Source organism: Cygnus olor, chromosome 6 (genome assembly GCF_009769625.2).
Source record: "Cygnus olor isolate bCygOlo1 chromosome 6, bCygOlo1.pri.v2, whole genome shotgun sequence".
NCBI lineage: Eukaryota > Metazoa > Chordata > Aves > Anseriformes > Anatidae > Cygnus > Cygnus olor.
In genome coordinates this window covers 34,070,434-34,083,784 of record NC_049174.1, presented here as the reverse complement: position 1 = coordinate 34,083,784, position 13,351 = coordinate 34,070,434, and the positions used below count along the sequence as shown (strand labels likewise).

Genomic DNA, 13,351 nt, shown 5'->3' with positions numbered 1-13,351 from the left:
TTCCAACGAGAGAAAGCTGTTCGTTAGCTTAACATCTGCTACTTTTGATAACGACATGTCATATTATTTATACTTGCAGGAATTCAACACATTAGAACCAAGACAATCTGAATGTTAATATCCAGGAACGTTTCCGAAGCATCTATTAGCTGCTGCCAGTGCTTTGGAGTGCAAGGACAATGTATTTATCTCCAGGGGCAACCAGAGAACTTGGAAATACTGTTTTGATGGATAGGGCAAGGAGCAAAACTCAAAGTCTTACTGGAGTAACGGTCTGCCCAGAAAACACTTTGTAATTTTATATAATATCACTTTTCTCTAATTATCTGATGAAAATAAATTGATTGTTTGTCTCCATTCGCTTGCAATCAATGGTTGCCAGGACAACTTACAAAGGACTCCACATTAGCCACAACTTCTTCTTTGAGGCTACTTTACAAATTAGTTAAAGATGCACTCTGCACACAAACCGTACTTTGAAGAAACCAGAGAAGATAATCCTCAGTAAATTATTAGGGCTGGAAAGCATTTCAGTGGTTACATTTGGTTTAATCTTTTCTTTTGCTTTATTCCTTCAATAGGTTTGAAAAGAAGGCTGTTTACAGATCTTTCCCCTTCGGTAGCTTCGGGAAGCAGACGCATTTAAATGAACCTGCAGGGCAGCTCTTCGCAACTGCACTCTGCAGCCCCCGTTCCTGGAGGACTTCTAGACATGAGAAGAGGTCCCCGGTACAAGAAGAAATAATGCAAAGGAGAGAATCCATGCTCCCCGAACCCCTACAATTGCTCAAGGGGGAAGAGGTCTGTGTATAGCCTCTGAAAGGTAAAATCAATGCTTTTCTTGGCATGGGTTAGCCAATGTGAAGTGGAGCAATCTTTATGCTGTCTGAACTCAGGAATGCCTTTGTGTTTGTCATCCACACAGATGGGGAGAACTCATCTTTGCTAACAAACTGCCTCTGTATCACATCCTCAAACACTCTTTGGGGATCCTGAACACTCTAAAAATACTTCTGCAAAAAGTTTTTAAAGCTCTGATCTCAAAAAAAAAAAAAAAAAAAGTTTTTTCCTTGCAACTGCAGACCAGTACGATAGTAAAAAGAAACATGAAGTTATATACCCAACAAGCCCCTTGCTGGTCCAGCACCAGCAGTCATGTCAGCAGGAGCACAGCTGCCCTTATCAACACCTGCTTGCTATGAGCAGGCATCTCCAAAGAGAAGGGCCCTTACTACGATCGTCCTCCAAGCCCCAGCTCTTTCAAAATTGTACGTCGAGAGTCCTGGGGAAGGTAAAGTTTGCAAACACAAAGGGATAATAAACTCAAAGAAAGCAAATAATGCCAGTATCTGTTTTTCAGCTCGCAGCGCAACAGCGGGCAAGCCCTCAAGGAGAGTGCAGCATGTTTGCAGCACCCTTTAAGCACGTGAATCCGTGTGCCTGGCTCTGTGCCCCATCTCCCTGCGCCCTTACAGCCACGGGGGAGGAAGAGAATCCCCAAGAGCAGCTGTGGACCAGGCTGGCTCCTCGTCCACAGCCTTGGGGAAGCCTTCATCGGCTGAGCCTGGCACCTGGGAGACAGGGGACATGCCGCGCTGGCTTTTACAAAGTCAGCTACCACGAAGGACTATAAGGGAACTTGAAATTATTCATATTATCCTCCCTAACACTCATAACAAATATTTATGAATGAATTCAGGTGGGGTAAAAGAGGTACAACTCCACATACTTCAAGGAAATTCTTAAAAGGCTTTAAACAGATAGGGAATTTTCTAGTGGCATTTCCAGTATTTCATGTTCAGCAAGTTGATGGAAGCCACGAAATCAGTATAAATGTAGAGCCAAATGTTTTGCATTGTATTAGTAAACATAGGACTTTGGGACTTGCCCATGACTGCATGGTTTCTAAGTTTTGCCATGACTATATGAAGCATATTAGATATAGGTAAGGATGCTAATAATCTCACTCTCCCACAAAACATTTTTTCCATCTTGCCCTGCCATCCATTGCGTAGGAATCCTCTAATGAAGCTGCTATTAAAGCCCTATATCAAAGGTAAAAGTGGCCTTCGTACCATACTCTTCACAAAGAAGCAGTTTTAAAATCAGTGATGGTGATATTTTTATCATCTTCACAGACTGCTTTGAAAATGATGATTACAAATGTCATCACCAAAATTTTCAAGGACACAAACCCTTCAATTAAAAAGCTTTTTTGTTTAATTTGAACTTCTGAACACTAACTTTAGATACATTAAATATTATAGGTAGTACATACTATCCATAAAAACTGTATGACATTAAGAAAATATCTATCTGCATAAAATGCATTATATCTATAGTACACTGAATATTTGACTATTAATTGAAGACTTGCTTAATAAAATGTATATTCATCATAATGACTTTGAATTTTGATATGCTTTGTAATAAGTCTTTTGCTTCTTAAGTAACGACTAATTTTGAATGTAGAGTCTATGATTACTTACAAAGTAAAATGAATAATACTATCGAAAACTGAGTGGGAGGCACTTAGCAAACAATTAGCAAATACTTAGCAAACAATTAGCAGATTCCCGCAATATGACATTGTTAACGAACTCTTAAAATGAAGTCAAAGCATTCATTTGAGCATAGACGTATGCAATGATGAGCAAGGAGATACAACTCACACGCTCCCACAGAAAAGGTGAAATACAAATGGGTAAAGGACTTGTTTAAAAACTGTGAAGAACTCCCTAAACAGCACTTTCCTTAAATATTTGGACTGAGTTTATATGGATGAGATTTTTCCCAAGACTTTTGCTCTCCAGCTGTATGACTAAGGCCAGCACCAATTTTCATGAATTTTATTCTAAGACAGGTCAGCACTGATCTCGCTGACTTCTCTGAACTGTGGCCATACCAGAGCCGATTTCTGATTTGGCCCTTCCCTGGCTGCTCCCTGTGGCTTTGTGCCACCCAGCACCACTTGGGACACCTGCTGTATTTCACCACTGTTTTCAGGATGCTTTTGCAGGGAGTGGGCTAAGGCTTAAAAATCCTTCCCGTTGGGAAGAAGGGAACCCAGCAAGGTGTTATGGGAGAGTCAGATCACGAGAAATGCAGTATAGGTGAGGAGATAAGCCACCAAAACCTGAATAGCAGAAACCATTTTTGGTCTTGAATGGATCTATGTCTGATGTATAACAGAGCAAGAAAGGAGATAGGTAGAACCATACTGTTTTGCAGCTTGTACACATGTTCATAATGAAAATTCTGATTTAAAACTACCTGGAAGTACATATTTACTTATAAATAAGTAAATTACTTTACTTATAAATATTTACTTAATATTTCTTACGGTATCACAATCTCTATAAGATCAAGCATATATTATTCTGATAGGGATTTCTACTTCTTTAAACATACAAGCACTGATATGGAGAACATTTTAGAATATGGTCTTTGACAGAAACAATAGAGCATTTTATAATAATGATTTTTATGAAAGAGAAATCTTTATCCTATAGCGAATCATACTCATGAATGGCAGTTTTATGCCATTATGTCTGTATGCTGTGATTGTCAGTTACTAAAAACTTGGAACATTCCAGCAGTAACAAAGCGAATAACAAAATAAAAATCATGGTACAAGTGATTCTAGAAGCAAGGAACAGTGGTAGGTGCCATAGTTTGCTGTCACTTGGTTCCCAGACATTATCAGAGCAGCGCACATTTTTATGGCTTTGTTGGATTTTTGCTCTACAGTAGAAGTCTTTGAAGTTTCACCTCTGGTAGTGGAGCTCAACTCCAGGAAGGGAACACACTAAAGCCAGCTACTCTATAGCTCTCAAACACAAAAGTATGACAAGACATGGATGTTCAGGATAATAACAGTAATTTCATTGTAAACCTTCTAAAAACAGTACAATTAATTTTGGCTTGAAGTAACTTGGGGGTGGGAGGGAGGATGGGGAGACACAGTGGGGACGGATGAACAAATCCCAATAAACCAAGTTGCTCCACACAGTTAGAAAGCTTTCCAGTTTGGTCAGCATTCAAAGAATGTAATTACAAACCACCATAACAGCAAGTATGGGAGAATGTTCCATTAAACGGTTTGAACTAGAACGTTTTATGAACGTACATAAAAGATCAAGCAAAACAGTTTAAACAACACCGTTCTTTCTTCATTCATGGTATTAATTTGCTCTGTTGAGCTACTGGATACTGCTGAGCACAGAATTACCTGCTTTAAAGTTTATCCAGATTTCAACAGTCTTAAACAGAGAAATACATTTATTTTTCTATTTCTACGCACATTTGCTGCACGTTTCCCAGATTAATAGGTCAGGTAAACTTGCATAATGCATTGTCACTATTTGGTTTATGTCTAAAAATGGCTTTCTACCACTGAGACTTTCTGCACTATTCTCATCCCGAAATGCACATGCATAAAGCAGAAGCAGGCAATGACCAGTATCAGACCAAAAATCAGCCAGTATCAGACCAAAAATCAATTAGGGATGTACACTATCCCAGCTGGAATTTTCCAAAGCCCCAACATCAGTTCACCAACATCCAAGAAACATCATTCAAGAGCATCGTCACCAGATAAATATTATAAAAGATTATACCTGTGAGTGACCGTCTCCTAGTTTTGGTTGATTCACAATCAAATGAGCATGCTGTAAATTTAGACCAAGGGGTAAACGTGCAGTCATCCTTGCAGGGAACGAGACACTCCTGCACAAGAGGCGGCATCGGTCCTGCCCACCTCAGGCATTCAGTGACATCGGCAGATTCGTTGGTCTCTGACAGGCACGTGACAGCTGAAGAGTAAAGGGACAGAAATCTTTATATTGTTGTATGAATTGTATTACACTGTATTTAGTCCGTGCTTGTGTTCCATGGGAGATTCACACCTCTGGGTTAATAGTATAAAGCTGATTTATTTTTAGGTCATTATTCATGCATCACTCAAACATGTTCTGAGAGCTTCACAAAACCATAAAGACACATTCTTATTTGAGCGGTTTGTTATCTAAATGATGATATAAATTCAATATTCTCAAGGAGGCAGTCATTTTAAGTGCTGGGGCAACGGTTCAACCAATGATACATTGTACGACCAAAGGAGAAGAGATTTAATACTGCAGCTATGTGCCATAAAGCATGTTTGGTCGAGGCCAGGATTCCCGAGCTGTGATGCACACATCGCCCACAGAACTGAAACTGTTTTGAAGTGTGAAAAGAAAGGGAGAAAAAAAAAAAAAAGAAAAAAAAAAGGAAAAGGAAAAGAGATAAAAGAAAGCTTCTTTTTCCAAAACTGTTATCTCTTCTGTATTTCAGATGAAGGGAATGACTGTCTGAGCAGCAGATGCTGCTTATGAAGCTCAACGTTCCCTGCAGCAAGATGTAAGCACCCTCCAAACTGTGTGCCCTAAACATTGTGCTTCCTCTCGGGCCCCCCACTCTCTGGATTTAAGCCTTTGACTCTCTTTTGCATAGATGGAGATGTTTAGGAGGAAGGGGAAGAGCTCTCAGCCTGCAGCCTGGCAAGCAGGAGACCCATGCGTTCCTCCTCCTTGGTAATCCCATGATAGAAAGGGGACACAGCCACTGCATTTTATTGCCAGCCTGCTTTTCCAGAGCATGACAGCTTCCTATAAGAGCACTACTGAATGCATGCACTAACATGAAAACAAACAAGCAAATAAAACCAGCTACTCTGGGTCTCAGGTGAGGACAGCGTCACTCTGATGACTTCCATCCGACTGAAGTGCCTTCACACCTGCCACTGTCACATTAAAACGTGATGCCCCCCTGCCTAAAGCTTCACCCGCTCTCTAAGACTGCACCACGGCAATAGGAAAGAGCAGGAGCAGGCCTGGGGTAGGACTGAGGTCTTACAAATTTGGACTTAGATGCCTTTGTGTAAGGCAAGAGTCAAATGGGGTTTGCCAAGAGCACAGCCCAAGACTGAGAGGCATTGATTTTCCCCGAATTTCGTTTTAAGCCAATTCCGTTTGCCTTCAGCACTCCCATCCTTTTTTGGAGCTGGCCTGTAATGATGAATTTTTTAAGGCTGGGTAATGGCACTGAATAGTCATGATGGAGCACAAAAGTACTAACGTATAAATCTGAGTCACAAGGAGCCTACAATAAAACTTCCTAAAGTTTCAGTGAATTAATAATAAGTAATTATAATAAATAAAAATAGTCTGCACATCATGGAGTCTTTCATTTCATTAATAATAATTAATTCTCAGAAAATCCCCAAGATTATAGGCTATTTATATCCTACGTTGTCATTAACCAAGGCAAAGATAGGTCATGACTTGATTTAAGTAGTAAAAACAGGGACAGAGTTAGGAATTAAATTTGGCCCCAAGAGTTTAGTCATGTTAGGTCCTCTGACTTCAGGCAAGTCCTCCCATTGTATCATAAAGTTACAGAAGATGAAATGATTTAAACCAGATATTATTATTTAACTTTAACAACCTGTATTATTATTTTATGGAGATTTCTAAATAATTCAGATTTTTGAGGCAGAATATACTTTTTTTTGTTGCCAGCACTTATTGTAACTAGGAGTGCATGAAGAAAAAGGGGAAAGTAACTCATTGCTTTCTTACAGTTTAAGGATTTAGTGGGGTGTAAGTTTGCAACGAATTCACACTTTTTTTTTTTTTTTTAAAGTACAGTACTGCATGGGAGTAAGGGATGAGTCGGCAACCACCTGGAAATAAAAGTAATTTATTAAAATGCAATTTGATTTCTAAGGAGAAAAAAACAAAAAAAAAACACAGCATTTTAAAGAGCATGCAAAAGGCAAGCAATTGTTAAAAGTCTCTTTAGACTCAAGTGACAGTAAATCAGCATATTAATAGCCACCTCTAAATTGCTGATCCTTGCCTTTCACTTTCAATCCTTTTGACCCTTGCCATCTCTCCACGCTGGCAGTCAGAAACGTGGAGACATTCCCCTTCTCGATAACGAAAGCAGGAGGAAGGGGTCACCACTCTGTACGGGAAAGCAGGGTAATTGCCCTCTCCAGGAAGGTTAAACAAGTAATAGACTGATGCCCAAGGTCTGTGTAGCCTCATTACCTTCACCGAGGACACCAAAGATTCAGCAACACAAACTCGTCCACATGAAGGATGGTCAAGTGTATGCAAGGGCTTCTCAGCCTTGCTACAGCTTGTGTCTGGGAGCAGTGAGCAATACCCTGTGCTGCAGGCCCAGCTAGCAATATATGCAATTGCATAATAAACTGTCCTGTTGCAATGTTTACCACTATCTGACAGAAGACCACAATTCATTCCTGACATTTATTAATGGTGACACAAGTGATGGAAATTTTAAATATCAATGTTAAAACAGATGCTCCATGCTGCAATGAGTTATTATGTAATGGCCACATCTTCTGCACAAATGCCCTTAATTTTAAGCACACAAATAACTCACTGAGTTTGCTGAGGCTATTTAGATGCTAAAAGTAATGGATATGTAAGGTCAGGGCAAATATTTGACAGAGATTATGGAGCATAAAGAAATTAATGGCAATAGTAAACATGGGTAGAGGAAAGTTAAATTAAAACAACAAGTAATATGGATTATGCTGTGTTGCATGCATGCAGTAGTAATTTTGAAGACATATGGTAGAGACGACAGTAACCAGATTTGAGGGGGATTACATCACACACAAAAACTTGTCAAAAAAAAAAGAGTAGGATTTAAAAGAGAGCCTGAAGACTCTCAGAGATCAGCAAAGGTAATCACATTTTTGCCACAAGAAGCAACAAGGAAAAAAGCATAGAGACAAGAAGGAGTTGAAAATCAGAGAGTAATGGTTTGTCTAATAAGAGACATCTTGAAATGTAACGTGGAGAAGCATGAGCGAGGAAGAGAGGAACGAGGCTGATATTATTGACAGCAACAATGGGAAACAAAAGCAAAATACAGCATGTCAGTCACAAGAACCAGTAGGACTTCTGCTGTATGCATATGCTATGTCTGAGGTGAGCTGCGTGAATTGCTAAAATAAATTAAATAATAAAACAAATGCCTGTTAGAGCATTTTAATGGACTCAGAAGTAGCAGATAGGAGCAGCACAGCTGCCAGATCGATCCTAGTGGTTTGTTCAGGAAACAGGCACCTCCTTTGTGCCTGCTGCAAACTTATTTCCCAGTTAGGTTAGGTCTGTCTTTTAAGAGAAAATATTTTCAAATACAGGCACTTCTGGAAACAGAATGAGACAAATTTCTTCTTAGTGGACCTTCAGGAAAGTTAATAAAATTATTCATCCTCAGTGGTTTCAAACCACTGATTGGTTTGGCTCATTGTGTTTTCTGTTACAAAGAAAATACTTCCTCATAATCCTCAGGTCTGTCATAATGGTTTTAAACAAACTCACACTGCAAAGCAATTTCTGTTCTGTCAACATCTCAATTTTTTTTATTTTTTTTTAAGTGGGATACCACTGAAGGGCAAATACAGTCCATTTTCAGCCCTATGCAATGAGTTAAAAAATAATCCCATAGTAACTGCAAATCCCTCCTAGACATAGCGTATGATTTCTCTGCAGCATTTAAAATGGACACAAACATATGAATAGAAACAGCTAATAACAGGACACTGCCAGATAAAGGGTTTCAAACTGCAATCTTGATTCCTCTGAGGAGGAGAAATAGAGGATTTCCTTTTGAAGTCCCACTATTTCTTATTAGTGCCGGTAAACACCACCAAACTGGAATTATACACTTGGGGCCAAGCTCCAGGATGACAATTTAATGCAGTTCTGCCGACATAAATATCAAACAGCGGCTGGCACAAAAAAAAAAAAAAAAAAGTACATTTTCACTCATAACAATAAAAACAAGATCATGAACTGAACTGAAAGATAACCGTGTTTCAAATGCTAAGAGAAAGTATCTTTTGATGAAGGAGTGTGACTAGAGGACCCCTTGCTGGCAGCCCGGCCGGGCAGGAGGCAAAGCCTGGTTTCACAGCAGAGCAGGAGTTGTTTAACTCACCACGTGGATACGTGCATTAAGATGCCAGCTGAATCCAGTGATTAATATGAGCGATGAAAAGAGCTGCAGATGCAACTGCTTCACTTCGAGGCATAAGGCAAGTGCTACCTGAATGGGCTGGGGAGGAGATCTCCCCTTCTGATGGGACAAGGCCCTGTCGAGATACTGAATTAGGATTGCTAGCGGGACACTCAGTATGACAATTTCTGTCGTCTTCTTCTTCTGTATTTATACTCACAACAGTGCATTTGTGTGCCATCTTCTTAGCATACGGCATAAAGAAGCATATGGAAGCTATATTCTTTAACTACGTTTATCTTAAATTAAGAGTGAATAGCAGACACTACTTCTATAAACTTGAACACAGTGAAATCAAATGTTTGTACGCTGACAAATTGCAGAGACGCTGACTACATCTTTGGAGGACGTTACACCACTACCAAAGAAACACAGGAGCATCAAACCAGGGGAGCTCAAGCGCTCTCAGTAGGCACACGCCTGACTTACAGCTCCACAGATGGTCCCGGCAAAAGGGAGTGTATGGAGAAAGAAATGTCATAGGCACAGCATTGCAAGCAATAAGGAAAGATAACATAAATATAGTTCCTCTTAAGTAAAAATCCAATTACAGACAGTCTTGGTAATCATATTCATTTACCAAAGTTATAATCAATTCTCCTTTAAAAATTCATTTCAACAGTTTCCTAAGAGTAAAAAGCTGAAGAGTGAGAATACCAACTACCAACCAGTAAAATTATGCTGTACCATGGCACTTCAATTTGGGGCACCTACATTAGTGGCTTCAAAACTTGGAATTAAATGTCATTAGAACATCTGAAAACAATGACGGATAATTCCAGGAAGGTACGTGCAGGCCAGACACTAAAACCAGAGCTATGCTGTAGCGTAAATCAGATGGGTGGACTTAATAAAGGGGATGACCTATGAGGCTTACAAGAAGTATAACCTCCAAGAGGTGTAGACACAATGGTGTAATGATCTTCTTTGGCTTCAATTTCTAAAATCCTGTGAAAAATCAAAGCCAGTACATAAAGTCAAATTAATTATTTTAATGTGGCTGTTTACCTTCCCTTTGATCAGAAAAATTCTCATTTTGTGTTGTATAATTATTCTCATTACCCCCAACATAACACTAACTAGTTAACTTATTTCTTACATGTGCCATTAATGAAAAAGGAGTGAAAAAGGAGTTCAGTGATGAGAGAGGAGAGGATAAGAGGGGAGAGGAGAAGACTTATTCAGACTTGTTGGCTGTAACCAGTCTAATAAATCACGATGATCTCATTTATTTTTGATATTGATGCTCCTTCATAGTTGCAACTAGTTTCTCAAAAATCCCAGGTGGAACATTTATGTTATTTTTGGTAAGTTACACAATCCCTAATTATAGAAGGAGACAGTAAGCAGTACTGTACACTTTACAGAATACGTAATATAGGGCTCTACTGAGACTCAGGTTTAAGTCTAAGGCCCTGATCCTGTAAGGACATAAGCATACACAGACCTTTACCACTGCAATGCTCTCCTTGGATTCAGTAGCACTCACGTGAAGCATGGACTTACGGGAGGAAACCACAACATAACTATTTAAGGTCAGAAAAAAAGAAAAAAATGATGTCGGGAAGGACATCGCAGGCACAAATCTAGCAAAAATGACTGAGGCAGAGTTGGAACAACTAGTTATTCAGCAGTGAAACTGACTTTGAGATCACCAGTTTCCCATTTGATAATTATTAATGATATTGACAGTAGTGCTAAAAGGCTAACAAATGGCACCACATAAACAGAGCTCTGAGTAAACACGGACCCCAACCAGCATGCACTACAAACAAACGGGAGGCCTGAGATGAGGTTGGGAAGCAATAAAGATGGTAAATATCAACTGAAAAGATAAAGAAAAGCAACTGAAATGATTTGCATAAAAAGGGGATTAGGGAAGAATTGGGTAGACAAGTCTGGTATAGAGCATTAATGTGGAGAAGAGATTATAACAGGTAAAAAAGGGGTTGTTGGGGATAAAATCAGAAGAGAAGGGGAAAAAAAGCATGCAAAACTGAAGGTCCTCAAGTTAAAGGTCCATGTTGTAGCTGCTCTTTGGGTTGGTTTCTCCCCAAAGCCTTCCCACGAGAAGGCATGTATGTTGGCAGAAGACAGGTTAGCCTAGGTACGGGAACCTCAGGATGCAGCCCATCCGTCCGCACCCCCCCCAGGGGTCAGCCCGATGGGGGTCACCTCCAGCCCCTGCACAGCCACCAGGGCAGCCGGCCCCAACTGCACGCGTCTGAGCCAGCCGTGGAGCTCCAAAGCAAACGTCGTTGGCATTCACCCAACGGGAAGGGACAAACCGGTCTGCACACAAGGTCTGGGTGCCAAAGGTGTATGTACATCCCACACCTTCCGCTCTTCATGGCTGAGAGCCTTTCAGCTAACAGCGCAGAGCAAGAACTAGAACGGATCAGTTTGTCTGAAAGGGATTGAAAATGTCCAAGGCTGCATATTAAAACCAGTAAAATCAGTGCAGGAGGAATCCTGCAACGCAATGCCTGAAACAGGACTCACTTCTGTTCCACTTTAAAGTAACTTGTTAGAGTACATTTTTTTCCTTCAATATTTATGGATGAGGTTATTGATTATTTGGTGGGGAATATATGATTTGAATCACTGAAAGGACTGAGCTGTACATGTCAATTTTGCTAAGCTACGTGACTTGATATTTTAATTCTTCCTCATCTCTGAACCAGGATTGCCCACTGTTTAAGGAAAAATAGGAGAGAAATATATTGCTCTGAGGCCCATTCCTCTTCCCACCCACAGGCGGAATTGTAGAACAGGGGATTGATACATTAACGCCTAGCACCATTTCCATTTTAATACAAGTGTTTTCTTATTGTAGTGGTTCACACATTGCCTGGCTAGAAAGACAAAAGAATATGATTTTTTAATGTTTCAAATTCACTTTGGCCAGTGAATAACTTCAATCTGAGCACTTCTACATTATGCAATCAGTCTAAGGAATCTTTCACAATTTCCTTTTTTTTTTTTCTGACTTTATTACAGGTTTTGAATTGCTTTTACTTTCATTTTCTATTAAAAAGAAAAATCAATAGAAGCACATTAGATGATTAATGATATAAATTATGCTCCTGCTCCTTTCAGAGAACATAGCACATAGCAAAATACAAAAATATATTTCTTTTTTTTCCCCTCTTTCTGTGGCCCACAATTACTAGAAGTACTCAAGTTCAATTTATTTGTAGCACCAATCATCAAGTTATATGTAAGATGAATTATTTTTGCACAATCTGAAAATAAAACTAAGACAGCCTGTTACATATACACACATTGAGAGCACAGTAAATACAGAGAATCAAATATGCCAAATAATGGGTGAGAAAATTGAAAACAAACAATATTTACAGTATTGCTAGTAACTCAAATCAGAAAAGCACTTAGCTGAATACTTTGAAAGTACTGACTTCCTTTGGAGAGCTCTGCCTCAGTTATATATTCACTGGCCAGTGCTTTTAGTGAGAGCTGGATGGGTTTAAATCTAATCCAGCCTGTTTTATCTACGCAGGTCCAGTTTTTAGTAGCACCTCACGGGTATCTTTCACAACAGCAGTGGGGGGCTGAACACGACAGCCAGCTCACACGGCAAAACCAAGCTGAGGAAAGTCTTGGAAAAATGCCCCTCCAAGCTTGTCCAGCCAAATGTGCATTTCAAAGTTTTTTTGTTATCAGAAGACTATTTCGACAAAACTGCTGATACCAACTTGCAGATACTTTCTACTTTCTGCTGTCACCTCGACAGAGACCAACAACTAAACCATCATGAACACACGATTAATGACCCCTTCAGCAATCTTCAGCTCATCCTGACGCCTCCCGCTCACACCTGCCTGTTATCCTCCTCCCCAGTTCTGCTGTCAATGCCCAAATCCCATCCTACCAGACGTGCTCCAAGCCCCACATAAATCTGCCCTCCAGGCACTTTACCTTCAGCCTAACCCAACTAATTTTGGGAGAAGCTCAGAAAAGTGAAGCCTTAAATGAAGCCCTGCTTCTCAGGGGGAACCTACCCCCCCCACACTGTTTCTATTATTTTCCTATGTTTAAATGACAAGACTTCAGAATATACACATCTGCTTTGAATGTTTTCTGAAATGTTTTTCTCAAAAGAGATGCCTTTGAACTTCACAGGCATTTTATTGGGAAGAAAAAATCTTAATTTCATGGTTACTAACCAGTGAATAAACATCCATGAGGCTTCATAAGAACAAATAAAGATCTGGGTCCTGCTCAGAAACTG

General features: G+C 39.8%; 1 protein-coding gene and 2 long non-coding RNA genes across 6 annotated transcripts in view; 2 read left to right on the top strand and 1 right to left on the bottom strand.

The window, feature by feature from the left end:
• Positions 1 to 13,351, bottom strand: part of THSD7B (thrombospondin type 1 domain containing 7B) — a 319,547-nt gene that overhangs the window by 94,253 nt on the left and 211,943 nt on the right. For all 4 annotated transcript variants that reach the window (XM_040561821.1, XM_040561819.1, XM_040561818.1 and 1 more), the window contains exon 14: positions 4,620 to 4,814. In XM_040561821.1, coding sequence (XP_040417755.1) covers positions 4,620 to 4,814 — 195 coding nt within the window. The remainder of the gene's footprint in view (positions 1 to 4,619; positions 4,815 to 13,351) is intronic.
• LOC121072316 lies at positions 8 to 1,029 on the top strand. The gene is made up of 3 exons (XR_005821118.1): positions 8 to 292; positions 582 to 823; positions 897 to 1,029. It is a non-coding gene; the product is annotated as an uncharacterized LOC121072316 (long non-coding RNA).
• LOC121072317 lies at positions 5,333 to 5,689 on the top strand. Its single transcript, XR_005821119.1, has 2 exons — positions 5,333 to 5,400; positions 5,494 to 5,689. It is a non-coding gene; the product is annotated as an uncharacterized LOC121072317 (long non-coding RNA).